This window comes from Bombus terrestris, chromosome 11 (genome assembly GCF_910591885.1).
Source record: "Bombus terrestris chromosome 11, iyBomTerr1.2, whole genome shotgun sequence".
In the NCBI taxonomy this organism is placed as follows: Eukaryota; Metazoa; Arthropoda; class Insecta; order Hymenoptera; family Apidae; genus Bombus; species Bombus terrestris.
The window spans coordinates 8064483-8084414 of NC_063279.1; the positions used below are offsets into that span (position 1 = coordinate 8064483).

At 42.7% G+C, this 19932-nt stretch overlaps 1 protein-coding gene across 1 annotated transcript in view; it reads left to right on the forward strand.

Annotated features, from left to right (window-relative positions):
• Positions 1–19932, forward strand: part of LOC100648290 (fringe glycosyltransferase) — a 121418-nt gene that overhangs the window by 5850 nt on the left and 95636 nt on the right. The window contains exons 3-4 of the mRNA XM_012313812.3: positions 4333–4381; positions 9449–9551. Coding sequence (XP_012169202.1) covers positions 4333–4381; positions 9449–9551 — 152 coding nt within the window. The remainder of the gene's footprint in view (positions 1–4332; positions 4382–9448; positions 9552–19932) is intronic.

Consider the following 19932-nt stretch of genomic DNA (forward strand, 5'->3'; position numbering starts at 1 on the left):
GAGCTTTGTACAACGCGCAATTATTTATATACCATAATTTCCTACGCTAAATGTTCAGCTATTTTCGCGAGTCACCGTACATAGTAAAGTCTCAAGACCGCGAATGTATTTGCATAGATATTACATACATCTGCATAGATGGTAACGGTCGAAGAAGAACCGTAAAACAACCATAGACAACGTTCGGATGACAGTGTTCGAATTTACCATCGTATCGGTGCTACAGGGATACTTTCGATTTCGACAAATTGCTCGTGTTGCACTTTGTATCCGACGGGGTTCACGTGTTGCAATTGGAGAGTCATCGTGCTCGATTGGCTCGCTGTTAAGTAACATGCTGTAGGTGTTCATCGGAGGATTTCATTCGGAGAAGGAGGATTTCTGCCGGGGATACCGATCGATCGGCCGTCGAAGCGTTTGTCATTAGTTTCAGTGACTCGCCCTATATCGCAACCCTTCAATTTACAACAGCCGTTTCGCCTCTGAAACGTCAGCGGATAATTGATCAATTACGTCGTTTATTTATCTGGAAACGCTCACCGACCGCATCGCTGTAATTTTACGCGAGTAAAATACAGAGTATCTCTCGAGTTAATTTCTCCTTTTCATTTTATTTCTTCTTCCCGTCTCTTTTCTTTTCTCTTCTTTTTTTTTATATCGATGATCACCGAGGACTTCTCCTTGAAATTAATCGGACCTCGGTCGCGACTTTTCGGAACGTTGGGACGTCGAGCATCGAAAACATTATAGTTTACTTGTCCGTCGATATTTTCAGAGTATCGAAATAATAGTTTCCCGTTTGGTGTTTGCGCGTGTACCGTGCGTTTCTAGCTGTTCGATATTCATTCCTCTCAGAGTTTGAAACGCACGTACAGCTCAGGTACATTCCACTGTTACTGCATTCGAGTACGTACTTAAATGCTCAAGTACGTAAGCATTTACACACTCGCCTATCCGAGTATTCAGATTTTCGAGCTGCTACTTTCACACACTCGTGTACTCGTATATTTATACATTTAGTTTCTCGACTACCTAATTCCTAGGTTTATAGATTAGATATTATATTGTTATTAGGTATATTAGGTTCGGACTTTCTCAAACGATCCACCGATCTCGATCCACATACTTCGTGATATTCCTTCCCAGACGATTTACAACTCGGATTTCTCGATCTTCCAGTTTATTACAAAACAGGACGCGAGTACTCTCCTAGTTGGAGTCGAGAACAGCCTGTTTAATTCCTAACTTCGCGTCGCCCATAGAGTTGGAAACGGAGACTGCAACCAAAACGTTTAAATTATTCTCGAGCAAGAGAGAGAGAGAATTGGGTCCCAGTGCAATGGAGATATCGGCTTAACAACGATGCCCGTTTTAGCCGCGACGTACGTGCGTGGATTAACGTAATTACGTCGATGTAACGCGACGCCGGTGCCACTGACGTCATCGCGTCTCTCGTCCCTCTTTTTCCCTGGCGTGCGATGTCTCTTGTTTGCCGGATATTCGTGTTCCTTCTGCGAACGCTGACTCGGGAGCTTATTCGTCTCACCTTTTTCTTTTTTTTTTCCTCTTCCTCCGCGTTTGTTCCGTCTCTCCCTTCGCTACGGTTTAATTGTCGGTTATACAGGACATCCGTCTTGTCGCGACAATTCTTATCGTCGGTCGTAAGATAACGTTCCATGGATAGCCATCCAACAACCGCTGTTTGCTAAGCCGCTATTCAAGTTTTGGGAAATCGGGAGGAACAGCGATTTGTCACGCTCGAAATACGTTCGCCGTTCGAAGCACGAATACACGAGAAACTAGAAAATAGGATACGGCCGAGTAACGAATAAGGCGATTTCTTATAGAAGACATTTCTTATACAATTTTTTATAATAGGTCGAAAACGTGGAATAAAATTCCTCGATAGGACGCTTTGTCGTTGAGAAAAATAAATCTGAAAATTCATCGCGCGCGTATGTCAGGTCGATTGCGAGCTAAACGCGTTCAAACTTCGTTTTCTTCGAAACGGAGCCTTAAACGGACAAATTTTGTTAAGCACTTTCTATTTCTTTTTACACGTGCAATTACTTCCTGCCGATCGTTCGCTCATACTTAGGTGGCAATTAATCGAACTTTGAAACTCGCTTTTCTCGAAAATTAACAAATTTTATTCTATACTTTCTTCTTGTTTCTTTCAGCAGCAATTATATCATGCTCGTTTGTGTCATAGTGCTAAATCGTTATACATGGTTGGATAAATGGAATCATCCAATACCTGCTTTATTTATTCTCATGTAGAGAAGCTTCCCAGTAACAAAGTTACACTAGTCGAAGACACAGGTAACGGCGGAAGGAACTTTCACGAGTATCTCAGTATCCTTGTTACATTTTTAGATGGAACTCTATATTTCTATATATCCACAAATTTATGCGTTTTTTTAATTCTTCGCGCGAGAGATATCTGCGTCCAAAGACGCTCGAAGTAGCGTAACTTTGTTCTGGGAAGCTTTTCATACAACAATAAACAAGGTAGATATCTAGGTGACTCCATTTAATCACGCCACCCTGTATATCATGAAAATTTTCAGCGAAAATTCACAAACATCGAAATATAGTTAGACTTCTCGCCATCTACGACTCTACGAATCTTTCCTTCAAAAACTGTTCGCTTTCTTCGATAACGAATTCTCTCAAACAGCTCGAACAATCTTCCAGAGTATTTCATTTCCTGTCTATGTCCCTCGAATTAGTTGTGCAAAGACCACGATGAAATATATTTACTGTTAGACCATAGCGTAATTCGGCGAATAAAACGAGCAAAGATGAACTTTACAGCTACAGCTAAGATTCAAAATTTCTTTCGTATATTGACCAAAGTCTGTCCATAGTCTGACCGAAGAAACGTCGCAAGAAATCTGCTCGAATTCGTTTATCGTGTTTCCTTTGGACGCTTAGAGACCACTTTGATACGAATTCGCCACTTTCTACTCGTTTCCGACGTCTATTACATCGGAACGAGCGTTTCTCCCACGTTCTTTCTCTTTTGCCGCGCACAAGTGGCAGGGATCCGTGTTTCCTCGGGTTCGAAAGCGCATCCCGCCACGTGAAAATCCTCGAGACAATGCTCGTGACGTCTGGTACGGCAGCGTTACCCCTCGTTCCGTCGACGCTCACTTCCTGAAGGGAACTCGCCAACTAAAAATAGGCGACTGCTTTAACACGTGCACTGCACCAATCTTCAACGTCGTCGCTCTACTCTCATGCAGATGACACCGACCACAATCACCCAGAGCTCCTAATTCCTAAGGTGTTTTCTCTCGATCTGCTGTTCGTTCGCAGCGTCTCTGTCCCGTGGAATTTTTTGGCAAATTATCGACGATCGTCGAAAAGCGTACATTGATCAACGTAATTAATGGATGGACTAATACACTGAAAATCTAACGATAGAAAGAAAATCTCGTTTTGCTGCAATTTCTCTTCTTTGGATCTCTACCCTTATGAAGAGAAGATTAGTAGATTTTTGGATTTTCGAAAAGCTGTATAACTTAGAGACAGCCATGAGTAGACTATAATTTTGTTAGACCTGAAAGTTTGGAAGTTTGGAAGCACTGGCTTTGAACAACTTGAAAATTCTCTCATATAGAGTGGCTGAAAAAAGTAAGAAAGATGCGTCATCGTATTTGTTATATCATCTACGTACTAATTAATTAGGTTCAAGCGCATTAAATTCCGTATCGTTCAGTAGTATTTTCGAGCAACAAAAACTCGATACACTATGAATTTCCAATGCATAATCTGAGAAAAAATTGTTTAATGGAAAACGTGTGTCGATTCATTGCATAGTGACTGTATTAATCTCTGTAATTGTACGAAATTTATTCCAGCGTGTTCGAATAGCTTCAATTCAACGATATTTTATTCTCCATAATTACAGATGTATGAACGGTCTGTAATTTACTACGTACGAATGTGTAGAATTTATTGGCGATTAAATACAGATAAAAGTCTGTTGACAACTATCTTAATTTGTTGTTTGTCCCTACAAAAGTAATAAAAAAAAGGGAGAAAATAAGGAAAAAGAAGAACTTTATTTTCCCAGCGGCGATCGAGGGCGAAACTCGCGAGAGCGATTTATCGAGCTCGGTGGACGTAGATGGAGCGATGTAAGCTCGAAGCAACGGAAGAAATCGAAATTTATGATCGGTACGTGGCGCGTGTTAGCCGCGGTAAACAATGGCGTCTGCGTACGTGACCGACACGTCGATCGTTAGAGTCAAAACCGGCGTAGAAGTAGCTCTTACCCGGTCGTCGAGTACTCTCGGTTTAACCTTTCTTTATTTTTGATTTCAGACTTGGTTCTTCACTGACCGGGACGATCCCTACTTTCAGAATCAGACCAGTGAGTATACTTTGTACTTGTTTACTTTCTACTCTTCCCATTGACATTTTACCTTTTTTTTTTATTTATTTCTTAATATTCACAATTTGTCCATTTTGGACATTAGGTCGAATTTTTTAACAATTATATTATCATGTTGGTGGCTACCCCCAGTGGGGTACCATCCTCGCGTTGGCTGGGTTATATCCTTTGCGAAGTCTGCTGGGTGCTTCCTTTTTAGCCTTCTGTCCATGTTTAAGCCAGCCAGTTGATATTTTACTTGGCGATCTTGTTTCGTCTTGCCGTTCCTCGAATCTGATTATTGCGTTTTGAAACGTAGAGAACTCGAGGAAACGTCCGCGAGCAGGTAAAATCCACGAGCGAAAAATGCCGCTTCGATCTTCGATCTTCGTACGACGATACGTAGAAATGGCACACGTTTGTGATTTTTTGAGTTTCGGTCGCGTTTAGCGAACGTTCCGGTTTACTTCCTCGGGACAGACGCGAGAAAACCTGGACAAAGAGCAATTAATATTAACAGCACGACCGAGAAGCCTAGTCGTCGTGGAGGTTCAAAATCCAAAATAGGTGGAAATATTTCCTAAGAGTATGTTTAGTCCTTTGCACTCGACGTAGCTGGCCATAGTTTTCCTTTTCTTATTTGCTTCTTCGTACGATGCGAAGGCGAAACTCGAAAGAAACGTACATTTGTAGGAAATTTACAGCTCGTGTAATTTTGTGTTACACAATTGTAATTGACAGTAATCTGCGATTAGTGTCTTCTCGAAGGGAACAGTCGAGCGTAAAGATTTTCATACAGTGTCGTACTTGCTGCATTAGAGCGCGTAATTAACCAGTCAGCTGTTTTTGACGAGTATATTCGTCACGAAGGAATGCCACTACTTTGCGTCACGACGAGCCCCGTCAGTAATAAAATCCAAAAATAAAACGGTTATTTCGTTGTAACTTAATTCTATATCGCAAGAGTCACGCATACTCCGTGCCCGACGAGTATTCTCGTCGCCGCTTACTTTTTGCCAAACACATTTTACACGCACTTCAAAGAGGCCGTAACAGCTAACTGGTTAAGAAGCTTATCTTGGAAACAGCGCCGATGGAAACTTCAGAGCAATTAGAAAATTTGGAACCAGCGACGAGATACTCGTCCCTTATACATTTTGGAACAACGTGAAACAGTAACGCGTGACATAGCTACATGTCGATTAAAATACAGGCACAAACTTCCTGATTCTACGTAATAACAAAGATTAAAACACCTACGAAGCTACCATCTCTCGTCACGCAATTCCTCTCGGGACTTTCATTAATTAAGCAAGTAATTAAGCCCGAAAAAGTCGCTTCTCGCAGCGACTAAACTCGAGGCTCGACTTTGTCGATCTCCTCCTAGCCAATCATCCCTATCATCATTCTGTCCAACCAAACTATAATTTTATTCGTACGACCCTGTTATCCTAATATATCAAGGATCGTACGAAACGTAGTCGGACAGTTTTATTTCATTATATCATATGTATAAAAAAAGAAAAAAAGAGAGAAAAGAGACGTAGCGGAGGAGAAAGGATAAACGAGGGAGCGGATAAATAGAAAAGAACGAAGAAAAAAGAAAAAGAAAGAAGAACCGAATAGGAGCGTTTATTTCTGTTGTAATACGAGGCACGGATAATTACGGCCGGGCTTAATGGTTGGCCTCGTTTACGCGATAATTGCCGGCGCGGAACGAACGAGCGTGTAGGAGCTGGCTCGCTCGCGGACCCGTGCTCGTCAATCATTTCAAAAGTTCGCTCGTCGTCCCCGGTTAATGGTCGCCAACCGAAACACACCGCCTCGCAACGACTGTCCACTCAACGTGGCTTCGATGTTTTAATGGCTGTGGATCGTGGACGACACGCGTGTATCGTTATCTGGCAAGCCGCGGGATTAATCCGACGAACCGGCGTAATTGGACTGGCATGAGATGCTCCCGGACTGATTTAAGGGGGAAGAGATCGCGTTGATCGACCACCTGCTGGATTCGATCGAATCCAATGGAAATGGAATTTAGTTGCCATTCTTCTCCGAGTAACTTTATCAAGGGATTTTGCATCGGTATTTCGAAGAATCGAGCGAGGACCCTTTGATCGCGAAAGAATTTCCAGTCGATCTTCGGAATCTTTTCGCGGAGGTTCGTTACGCTGACGTTTCGTAGTTTCGAAGAACTTGGCGATGATGTTGGGACAAATTTTGGAATCGATGTACTCGAATCTCCTCTGTCGAGGAAATATTTCAAAGAGTAGCTTTGGAATTTCGTAGAATTTCACGGAGATCCGAGGCATCCAAGCATCGTCCAAAGACGATGACAAATTTTGGAGTCGATGCACTCGAGTCTTCTCTGTCGAGGGAATTTTTGAAGAAATTATTTTGGAATTTTGAAGAATTCTATCGATCGTGGGACGTATTGGAGTCGACGTACGAATCTTCTTCGTCTTCGTTGAAGGAATTCATCGAGATTCAAAGAATCTGGATATTTTCTTGCTGCGATTTGAAACGGACGTTTCAAGGGTAAAGAGTGGCGTACGATGACAACTTCTTCGATCGATGTTGCGGTCTCGTCGTTAGATAATCACGCGTTGATCAAAGAAGGAGAAGCGGCGCCGCGTGTCGATCAGGCTGAACCAGATTCCACCTTGCAGCAGATTCTGCGACCGGTTTCCGAGGGGACACATCGATCGATCGCCTTCATTCGACCCGACATCTCGGCCACGCGCGAAAGTCTTAACTTCTAGCGAAAACTAATTCCAACTTCCAAACGGAATTCTTCCATCGAATACTAGTACAAAAGCGGGATATTTGTCTCGTCAATTTTACCATCGTAAATCTCTCGCAAGAAGCGAGAAGAAGTTACGGCAATACAGTGAACCTCTATTTACGCAAACTTCGTTTTCACGAACGAAATTTTAACAGCGGCTGATTGACTGAACTTTAGCTGAGCCATAAGCGACGTCTAAGAATAAAATGTAAACAGTAGGGGCACGGGTTATGTGACACGCTGTCGTGGCTCACGATCGACACAAGTTTGCGACGTTATCACGGTGCTTACAAGCAAATGTTTCTCGCAATCTTCTTGTACGATCATGAACTCGCATCAACCGAGCAAAAAACCATAGACAGCGAGGAGCAATAGGTAAACTTTAGTTACACGAACCAGTGATTTCATATCGTTGTTTTACTACGATTTAAAGGTCTTTGAAAGCGCCAATTTGTCAATGTATTATTTTCCCGATATGTTCTTCCGCATAGTTTGCGAGTGTTCAATTTGTAGAGCCACTAAATTAACAACGAGCTCCGTCTAAGCTGTTTAAACGTTGCAGAGTAGATACGAAGCTAAGCGCGTAACGCATGTAACGTATTTTATATTTTCGCGAAAATGAAAAATTTTCACTAGAAATACGAAATTAGGTGGGGGAAAAGGAACGTAATTTTTTGCTCCACTGATCCAATTCCGCCGGTTCGTGAATATGGCGGTAATCTCGGCGGACGAAGGAACAAGGGTGGATTACGCGAGGCAGGTAGAAAGGGGCCCGTGGTGGAGGTGCAAACCGGTGCAGAGCGCGTGGTGAGGTCAAATGTCGGACGGTGCCCGAGGGCTCGCGTGCTCATCCCCTCCTCCTTAAGTCCTTCCGTGCCCGGTATTATCCTCCCTGTTGTTGGCTGCGTCCACCCACGCGGCCAACTGATGCGTCAGTTTCGCCGCAGGGGAACACGTGAAGCTACGTTGCTCCGAATTCTTCTCAGTTTCCAAGACATTTCTAAGAGGAAATATTTTTGGATACTTTTTACTTCTTTTTATTTCCTACGAGGAAATTTTCGAAATTGACATAAGTTCATCGAACATTACTGTTACAGATTGCGTAAAAGTTCATATTTTTACGAATACTACTGGAGTATGATCTGTTAGGTTGGCCCAAAAGTTTCTTTCGTTTCACAAGGAAATAATGGATGCACAATGTTGCTTTTTCTTTTGTATTATTTTATCGAATTACGTACGATCCATTTTGTTCTATTGGAAGAATCTTTGGATATTTGGAACGGGTATCCAAAATTACGTATATGACCCAATATACGTAATACAGTGCAAAATACATCCCACTTATGTTTACTTATATTTGTTTATATTTTCTATATTTTCTACTCGTATTTTATTCACCGATACTTGTATCGCACAAATGTTTGTATGCTCGTATGCACCTGGCGTCACCATGTGTAAGTAATAAGCGTAAGTATAATACAAATGAAAGAAAAAGGCAAACTCGTTTAAGTAAATAAAAGAAAGAAATAAACGAGATACGTTTCTTAACTGGACATTTCCCGCGCGCGCGTAATTATTACATTCCCGTGTCTAATTAATACAACGAAGTTTTACAAGTTGCAAATCGAAAGTTATATCGGTATTGATAAATTCGCGATAGCAACAACGTCGCGTTTAGCGCGTAAATTGTACAAGCTACGAGTCGAGCCAATTATCCTATTTGTGATAAATCTACAAAAAAGAAAAAAGAACGTAGACACGAAAAGAAGTCTACAACTGCTAACTCGTCGATTTGCCAACGGTACGAGCAGCTACTAATAGATAGCAGATTATTATGCAAGCGTTCGATCATCGAATCAGCGTTGTTGTTACCAAGTATTAATCACCCGAGGTCCAGGATGAAACCCGTCGTAAAACCTGCGACCTTTTTCTCTTATCTTATCCTTGCGAGTTATTCTTCGCCGGCCTCTGCGCGATTATTAAGCGGCCGTGTAATTACGGCGAGCGGTTCGAACGGTTAATTGTCGCGTATTGTTGGCGGAGCGTAATTGAAATACTCGCGTATCGTGGGAGCGTCCGTAGCTGGAAGGTGGAACGACGTGTATCGCGATGATCGAGGTGTGCCCTCGAAAGCACGTCCGATGAAGGAGAAGAGAAACGAGCGACGAGGATCGGGCCGAATTAATTAAGCCTCTGTACCGACGAGGATGATTATTAACCTCTTAATTAATTACATCGCCCACTATCCCTCACTGAACCTTGGTGTCCCTGTTTGATTGCAGACGGCCACATGATCAACACCAAGTGCTCGTCCTCGCACAACAGGCGGGCCCTCTGCTGCAAAATGTCCGTCGAGTTCGACAGGTTCCTCGACAGCGGCCGGAAGTGAGTACTATTTTCGATTGTTACATTTTTTTTCCACTTCTTTTTCTATTTTTTATCGTGTTTCTATCGCGTTTTTGTTAGGGTAAACAACAGTGGGATATTTTGGGGGAAAGCGAGGTCGGAATGATATTTCGACGTTCGTTGGGTGTAGGAGTTTTAACGTTAGAATGTCACACTGGTCTTTTGTGACCCCGATAGCACGTAGAATTTTAGAAAGCCATTTTAATTATGATATATCGCAAAATAATTGGAAAATAATTGCGGATGGCGTCGCAACGTCGCGTCTGTAGAAAAACGAATGTACGAATGCCAATGAATGTTAGTTGATTGTTTTGTTTTTTTACTTTCGTCTACGCTATCTGCCTAAACGAACGGAATATTAAATTCTCTCTACGACCAAGAGGTAGCACGTACAGGCTTTTCTATGGATACACGCGATAGTTGAAAGAAAGCAGCGTGTCGTTTCTGGATTAATCATTCTATCGTAAACGTTTAGCCAAACGCTAGCTATAATTCAGCTAAGAACTTAGCTCACGTTCGTTGAAAGTTTATCGAATTCACGACTTTCCTAATTCCATTGACCGGTCCTGTTCTCGCGGAGCAGTCCGAATATCTCGAAACAAGGTTTGTAGAAACACGAAAGGGCGAGCGGGCCCAACAACAGGTTGTTCCTATGGGAAGTCCGAGGCTGGTGGTACGAGTGCTTAGACGTCCTCCGCTGGAACAAGTTTATCCGATACGTTCGAGTTAGCCGGACCACGCGCAGCTAAATTATCGTTTCCTCCTCTTTTTCGAATCGGAGGGACCTCGATACCGGTGTTCCACCGACGGCGCGTCCATAATATTTTCGATATCGAGTTGGTTGTTGATCCAATAAGCTTCGAAATCCAATTACGTCGCGTTAAATTTGTGTTGCGAGAGGTGGTTCGACATTTGGCCCTCGAATCGTATCGTCGAATCGTAAATGACTACGATAATCTTAGAGTATTCATATTATATAGGATACTCACAAGACGGGGAGGAACGACAATAAGGAAACGCAGCAAGGAGGCAAAAGCCCAAAAGTTGCCATAGTTTCTGGTGAACCAGAGCGATGTTGTATATTATTTTGTCGAATTACGTACGATTTATTTTGTTCTGTTGAGATAAACACCGCGACATTTCACACACTCGGTTTCACGTTTGTACACTGAAGGTGCACCGTTGTAAAAAGCACGTTTTCGGACAATCTAATAGATGTATCGTGTTTTGTCGTAAGTTACGTGGAACGCTTATTCGTTTGGAATGTAACGTTCGTGATAGCAAAGTTTTGTTAAATCGACAAATTTCTTTATTTTATCTCGTGGCTATAAAACGATATGAATATCTAGCAGACTCGTAAATGAGAACACGGTATACCTATGAACTTATAAGCCACAAATATGAGGCTAATATTAGTCTGTCCTTAGCTATTAGATGCTTCCACATATTAAGAGAAAGGCTTATAGAGTTTTAGAGCGCTCTGAGATTCGTATCTGCGTTGATTGTTTGCTTTTCGGGCGGTTTCTAGACGAACGTTTGAAGTTCTCGCTAATGCTCCGACAGACAGTTATTTCCTAGCTAGATGGAATTTATTTTCTCTGCTTTTTCCGACAGGCTCTTAATATGCCTCTGTATGCCGTAGATAAACGTGCGTTTCTCAGATATTAGAAGTTATGGAATTTTGAAAAGACGAAACGGTACTCTAGAGATGTTGGAGATTTCAAACATGGCTCGGGTTTCTTTCCGCTAATTACAACGTTTCTTTCTTCTTTTCCTCGTTTTTACAAACAATTTGGTTCGGGAGAAACGCCGTAGATTTTGGAAAATTTATGTTTGCCTTGGGACGAAGGCGAGTATGAAAAAATGAAAAAATAAAGATTCATCTGGAAATCTTGCGAGATTTTCCCTTTTCGACCAAATAGACCTTCGTGGTTATTTAATATTCTCAGCGAGGGAGAGCCTCGGTTTTCTTCGTTCTGGTTTCCAGGTGCCGTGGAAAGGGTGTCAAATTTTTCGAAAGCGGAACGACACGATGAACCGGCCAGCATGAAAAGCGCTTGTTTGCAAATGTGATGTTATTGCTGCTGCTTGACCGTCGAATATTCTTGTTTGGATAGGGTGGCACGATCGTCGCGTCAAAATATTATCCCTGACTGAAAAAACATGCCTAATGGGGCCGTCGTCGTAGCGGACCAATTACCGCCTTTCTCCCGTCTTTTCCAGCTCTTTCCTTTTTCTCTATTTATTTTATTATCGCATAGAAGCTTCCTTTCAAAACTCCATTGTCGATCCGCGTAGAATATTTCATGTTTTTTCAAAAAAAAAAAAAAAAACCGTAGAAACATTAGAAAAACGTTTAGCTAGGAAAAAATGAGTAGAATATTGGCGAAAGCAAGCTATATGTTTTGAACGTTTGAAAGATCAATTATTATAGGTGAAGCTATTATTATTCGTTAAAGTTATCGTCGATACATCGAGAAAGGCTACTGAAGGTACTTCCGGTTTCGGGAGGGGAATCTCTTGGTAGCCACTTTTTCCCATAACAATCCCTCGTCGGCTACTTGGAGTGTTTACGTGAAACGCGTAAACCAGCGCACCAACGATGTAACCGCGATAAGTACGAAGATCAAAGAGCAACTGCGAGATCCTTGGCCCCAGAGGGATAGAGAGTCGGAGAACGAAGAACAAGCTGTAATTGCAGCTGTTAATCTGACTACGGAAAGACCATTACCGTATATCTGTTCTTTCCGCGTGTTTTAACGTAAAAATCTACTTTCAAGCGAAATACCTGGCTAATTCCTTATCCTTTGATCACGATCGTTCGTTACTTCGATTTAAATACGTCGATAATTTCAGTAGAATTCTGATAACGTTCTGACGAAAAATCATTACGACGTGGAATTAAATTGCACAAAAATTCAACCGATAACCAAGATTATCATCTAGAAATATTATCGCTCTTTCTACGCGTCCCTTCGACAAGTAAAATCCATTTTCGAGCGAAATAGCTGCGTCACGATCCTCTAGCTTGCTCGAAATACCTCGATAATGTTAATAAAATTTTGACAACGGTCTGACGAAGAATCATCATGACGCGGAACTAATAAAATTAATAAAAATTCAATCGACCACGAATCTGGAAATATTGCCACTCTTTCTACGTGTCCCTTCGACCAATAAAATCCATTTTTCGATCGCGTTCGTCCCCCAGCTCGATTTAAATACGTCGATGATACCAATAAGATGGCGATAACGGTCCAACGAAGAATCATCGCGACGTAGTTTGAAATTTAGGAAAAATTCAGTGGACGACAGAGCCCGAGATATCATCCACTCGAACCGAGGAAACGTTTAGTTTATCTAATATTCTTAAGAGGAGAAAAAAAGGTAGGCAAGACCTAACAAAAATATTTGATCGCGAGTTCCCACAGAAGCCGAAAACACTCTTGTCGTGGACGTGGAGTGTCTACAAAGGCAGCCATCAGCCTCTTTACCAATCCCTTTCTCCGACTTATTTACTAAAATCTCATCAAACCCTCTGGAACTCTTGTATTCTCTGGCGTGGACGTTTAATTGGTCTCTTTCGGCGTCCCTTTGACCGGCATTTTCCCCTAACTGGCCAGCAGCCAGCACACGTGCTCTGGATGGGCACGGTGCTATTCGTGCCGAGCGAATCCTTTTGTCCTCTTTGAGAAAAGTCCACAATACGGTACGGCAGGGCCGAAGGACGAACAGGACCAAAGCCGTACTTCGTCGTTGTCGTTGTCGTCGTCGTCGACGTCGTGAGCAGCGAACGCTGGAAAGGGATTAAGCGAGAGGGAAGAAGAGGTGTGCACCAGCTGGCCCGAGATGGAGACGATTCAATCTCCCTTTTTCTATCTTTCTCTCGCTTCTTCCTTCGGCTTTCGAAGGGCGTTCGAGGAAGAAAGGCCGGACGAGTGTCTCGAATGTCACATGCGGGCTCGTTCCTCCTTGTCCCGTTCCTTCGCAGCCTGCACGCCTGTTTCTGGGATCCTCTTCCTCTTGTCCGCAACCCTCCTCCCTCTTCTCCTTCGTCGTCTTCTTCTTCTTCTTCTTCTCTTCCTTCGACTCTTCCCCCCTCGAAGCTTCTTTCTCGTTGCCACTCGACGTGTGTTTTAATCCTCCTTTTTATTTTCCTTCCTATTTTCGTTTTTACTTTCGTGCTCGTGTACTTCAACCCTCTGTATATACGAGCGTGAGCGTCCGCGAGGGAGGAGCGTGCTTGATTTATCGGAGCACGGAAAGTTTCATACGCTTTTCGACGGCTCGTTGGAAGCCTCGTCCTTATTGGATTACGCTGGATATTTGTCATCGGCCAGGGAAATGATTTGTCGGGACTGTTGCTTTGGTTTCTGGCTTCTTGCTTTTCCACATGTACTTCCCTTCGATATTTTTATCCCTCCACTTTTCCATACTACGTTCCCAATAATTTGTTACCCTTCTTCGAGGATTAGCTTCGCATTTCGATCGTTATTAACGCGTTAAAATTTACATAATATTTGCCAAATGCGCAATGTATGTATGTACCTCTCGCTGTAATCCTTTGAAAGCTTAAATTTCCGCGAGAAGTCTCGTGTTCTCCAATGTGAACACATTTTTTTAAACAACCGACGATGCAACGAAATTCGGCAGGCGACGTGATCGAATTTAACCGCTTGCTTCTTATTGGCGTTTGCATCCAAAATTTTCAATTCTTCGACTCTTTACCCACGCAAGGTATGGAATACCAACAATAAGAAACAATAAGATTTCTATACGTGGAATACCAACAGCAAGTGTGTAAATACTGCCTATGCTTCAATTTTCTGCAATGTTTAAAATAAGATGAATTACGAACGATGCTTGGATAACATTGTCAGAGAGAAAACGCAGGAAAATACAACGGAACATTTTGCGAAGATTAGACGTTACCGTGCAATATTGCTCGGTCTATCGCGGCTCCCAGGGCGAAATACACGCGATACGCGCGTGATAGCCAACGTGTTAAGCTCTGGAGGAACGATATCTTACAAGCACCGACGAAATACCCATCCTCCGCAGGAAGATGTCTTCATTTTTTTCACGAGGAGGCCAGATTCCGTGGCTGAGAGGCCGCTACTTATCGTCCTGGTTAAATTACCGGCATCGATTTCGCACGTTCGCGTTCGTCCAATTATGCGAGCGTTTTACGCGTCGCCACTTAGATGCGCGCTATCGATAAAAGTACGACGGTGCCGCGCGAATTTATGGAATTCCTTGTGATGCGTGCAGCTGCTTTCGAGGGCATTCGCTAGTGTACCGCGTGTTTTTACGATTCGCCGCTGTTCGACGATTCGACGAGTCGATATTTCGCGCGATTTACGCCGCGGAACGGACGCGCTCGTCCACCGATCCCATTTGCCACGCTCGAAACGAATATGTTAACGAACCCGTTTTCACGTTGTCGAGCCGAACAATTTTTACGCGTAGCTTCTTTAATTCAGCTTAGCTTCCGTTTCGCCGCGTTGCTCTCTGCAAGACCTTCGAGTGCCTCGAGTGGGACTTACGAGTGTCTGGCAGTCGGACTACCGTGTAATTTGGCTTCTTTCGAGTTCCATGGAATTTTCAAACGCGCGCAGTAATAGCTGTGTCTGTTGCAGCGCTTACGAGTGGACCGCGGATGTTTATGTAGTCACGCCTTTACGAACGTAACTAAAGCGACAGATTTCAACGAAAGATTCGACCGATTCGTTGGATATAACGAATACGGTATGCGTTGGATAGCTGGTTCTGCAGTTTCGTATATCGCGTGCGTTCGGTGCATTTACGTTGCCTTAGATTTCTTGCGGATCCATTAACATCTACGTTCTATTTGCGTAAATTTATATTTTTGCGAACGCAACTAAAGCGCTAGATCACGAGCACGGCTTCGTTTCGTATATTAAACAGATAGAGAACTATCCCTCGGATATGCTTAGTTTCGTGTATTATGTGTATTCTGTGCATTTCTTCCTCTTAAATTTCCTCTAAATGCGTTGACTTGTGATATTTTTATCCGATCTCGAGCACGGATTTCTTTCGTATATTAAATAGATCAACAACTATCCTTCGGATTTTCACGTTATACTTTCGTGTGTTACGTGTAATTTGCGCATTTTTTCATTCTCAAATTTCTTCGTGGTATACTTGTACAGTGATTTACAAAGATACCCGATCGCTTATCACACGAAATCGTTACAAGTATATCGCGTGTGCTGTATGAAATTTCTTAAAATCGTACGAGTATCGCGAGCGTGCTGGTAAAATGTGCAACCGATCTGAAAATGTGTACGCAAATTACGAGACCCACACGGCACGAACAGCAGCTTTAAACGTATAATTACCACCAAAGACGATCTCGTTGAATATTCTGGCTTACTAACTTAACGAATAATTCGTCGTTCGGCTATTTTAACTCGCGACAAACGTCTTTGAATTTCTATACAAATTTTCCGATCGGTTTGAACTTTTCCCCATAGTTCGCTGAACGAGCAACGTTAACGAAATTCCAACGTGTTTCGTGTAACACGCGTAATGTATGCGTGAAATGTTCCTACGAGTGTTGAAATATTTTTCCGAGGCTTTTTCATGGACATTTCGAATCTCGTCAGTTCGACCATCAAAGTGGCCAGGGAATTGTAAATTGTAATTCGTGGGACGACGCGTGGTGTGGTAGGCTTCTTGTGAAGTTTGTCCGCGGTTGGGCGCGCACATAAAGGCTTTTTTACGCGTGGCGGTCGTGGCCGCGTGATCGGAATTCGACGAGGCTGCGCGCGACCAAAGGATACGCGACCAGAAACGGAATCGATTAAACCGCGTCCGTGTCCCAAATCGATTTATCCCCTAGCATCGATCCGCCCCGGGACATCGTGCCTCGACCTCGTTTCATCGACCGCTTTCATCGAGAATCGCTTTGGTTTTGCCTCCTCGAGCCTGCTTTGGAGTCGCTTAAGTCATTGCCGATTGCCGATCACTGGCGCCGTGTATCAACTTCCTTATAGAAATCTCCGCAATTTGTCACGTGGTCGATACACGCGAATGTTTCGCGCGAAAGACATTTTAAGCAAAAAGCGTTGGATTGAATTTTCTTTCTGTGGTTCGTTCTTCTGTATCATATATATATATATATATATATATATATGGTTTTCTTATGGGATTACAATGTTCCGCTTGCACACAATGATTCGTTCTTCTGTTTTTCTTAATAAAAATACTTTATCCCCTCGAGATTGGAGAAAGCTAAAGTTTTTATCGTTTTCTTTGTACCATCTTCGTTTTTCTTCGTCCAGTTTGTTATTCGACGTACTACGCGATATTTTATTTAAAAAAAGAAACACGGCGTTCTTCAAATATTAGATAGAAATGTTTCTTTCGTTTTATAAGGAGATAATAGATGCACAGTGTTTTCCGTTTTACATTATTGCAGTATCGTGGACGAGGGGCCTGGGGGTTGTCGTGCAAATTATAAACAAGCGGTTGCGGAGCATGTGCGTGCTGGGGCTAAGACAAAAGATATCAAGACAAGGGATTGCTAAGGGATATAAACAGCAGTATGAGTTGAGAAGCCAGAGAGTGCTTGTGTTGTCGAGATACTGTTGTTAGCGTTGTTGAGAGAGAGTCGAATCTATCTAGTTGTCTGAATTATAATACGTCGTTGCGATTAGTTTATGTTAAATAACCATTGTTTTCTGTTTAATTAACATCTGTTTAATCCATTTATTATTAATAAACTAATTATAATAGTTTACGATATTACATTATTTTATCGAATTACGTATAATCCATTTTCTTCTATCAAAATAAAGATCACGATATTCGACAGATTAGGTTTCATGTTTGTATGATAAAGATGCGCCGTTGTAAAAGAAAGACACTTTTGACATAATATTTCGATATATCTGCAGAAATGAAGATGCTATGTAACGTTTTAACCGAGGAGAGCGCTCTTATCGTTGGATGTTTTAATCGATTACGCTACCGTGTGTGGCATCGGTTCGTCCGCACGAATCGCAGATAAAGTTGTTAAATATCTACGCGACATTTTTGCACGCGCAATTAAAGACACGGGATTCGAATATAGATGCGTGTTAATTGCAATAAAAATTATAACGACGATTATAACTCTATTTTTGATATTCTACTCAGTTTTATATATTATACGCATTCTATGTATATTTTTGTATATATTTATTTATATATATTTAAATATCGTATAGACACACGAAAATCGGCATATAATCGATCGCGTACGTAATTTCGGTTTGTCGTTTGCCACGTAGGGTTGGCAGGAACTGGGCTTAAGGGCCTTCCCTTTCAACCGATCCACGTTCGGACAAATTTCGAGCAAGCGTACTCGCGCGAAACGTATCGCGAGCGGGCCGTGGTCCGGTTGCCGTTCGTCCATTGTTGCTGGCTCTCCATAGAATTTTAGATCGGTAACGACGATACCGGTGATTTATAGGTGGAAGCGTATCTCGGTATTCCGCTCGTGGCCGGTGAAAGGATCAGCGAGCCGGTTGACGAGGAGCGTGCGGCATTTCAGGTTGTCTTATCGCGTTTCAGCCGGCATTAACCGCGGTTTGTACATCGATACGTGTATCGCCACGTTCAAATAACGCGGCCACGTTCTTTCGAAACCTTCGCGACCGCCTGTGTGCGCAAACGCCGAAATGCTTCGTGCGCGATTCTTCGAAAAGAAACCATTCGATAAGGAGTATCCGTGGTATCGTTGTTTCAATATTTATCCGAGGTTCTTATCTTGAAAGAAAAAAAGAAAAAAGGAAGAGAAGAAGAAGAAAAATGTGGGCTTCGAGGCTCGGCAATCCTTGTTTATCGAGCTGTCTAAAAGATATAGAAATTTCGCGACTTGTACTCGCGGTACTTTACCTTTCAGCATCTGCTTGCCTTTTGTAATATTTGAAATTTAAATAGCTTCGTTGTATTTGGTATTCAAGACTTTGAAAGTCTTTTCTTTCTTTTTTTTTTCTTCTTCTGTAGAATTGAAAATTCAGACCGTTCAACGTTCTATATTTCAAAGTTATATTCAGCCATTCAATTCGCGTACGTTTTATTTGCATTCTTTTACACCCTTCTGCATTTTATTCCATATTTCGTACGAGATATCGAATTTGATGCAACGACTGACTGTTGGAACGCTATGCTGATCTCTGTGAAGCCTATGCTAGACGTAAGTATCCCGTAACCTCTCGCATCTCGTTACAGTCCTAAGAAATTTCAAAGTGTTTTACACGACAGAATACATTCACGTACAGTCTACATACGCACGGTATGTTGATAAAAACTTTCTATAAGCGCACGAATGCTTTCGCTATCCGGTCTGTTGGTCCCACTGCAAACCGCGCTTACTTTTATCTAGAAAAAGACACCTCTTTTTATCACAACATGAACCGTCGAATCGTCTTGACGAAACAAAGACTAAAAAAACGAAATTGTACAAACGTCGATTAGGCAGACAGACGCTCCGGTGTTAAAGTTGCAAAAATATCAAAAAGCGTGGTTTCGCCGTGTAACGCTACGAACTGCTCGTATAATGAAATTCCAGTGCGCGAAGAACGTGTAAACGAGCAAGGACGCGACGTACATGGACAGTTGCCGTAATGCAACCGTTTCATAACCGACGAGGCATCGAACGCCTGTTCTTCTGGTGTTCGAGTTGCTCGGGGAGGCCGAGGATCTCGGGGATATCCTGCGTGTCCGCAATTACGGGCGGAACCCGCAAAAAAACTTGCTCCGCTCCTGGACACGAGGTTCCTCGGAACGGTGAATGCTCGCGTGACTTAGTATTATACATATAGGCAGGGGGCTGCCAGTAATGCCGCATAATAAGCGTTTAGGGACGCGGCCCGGACCTCCCCTTTTCTTCCTTCATCGAGATCCGCCGTTCTCCTGTCCACGCTGCTCGGTCACCGACGCTCCGTTAACGATTCTCTTTTTATTAGACGTCGAGCGTCGTTGCGAGATGTTGCGCCATTCTGCCAGAAGGAGAATCTTTTGGACGATCGGTGACAAAGTTTGCGGAGATCGAGAAATCGGCTGGATTCGAGAAACTTGCACGGTGCTTGACCGTTGCTTTTTTGTAATCGTTAATCATCTTTTTTCGTACGTCGTTCGGCCGCACCGACGTTCCTGGAAAGCAAAAGTTGGCAGTAAATTGAACACCCAGGCGCCGTATAAAAATAGGGCGTGTTAGCATCGTTCGTAGATCGATAGTTAGGTAGTCGTTATCGCGGTGGAGAATGAAAATTGTCGGCGATGGTGGCGCAGGGTTTAACGAATAAGGTTTAGGAAAGTGGAAGATCGGAAATGCGCTTGAATTTTCATT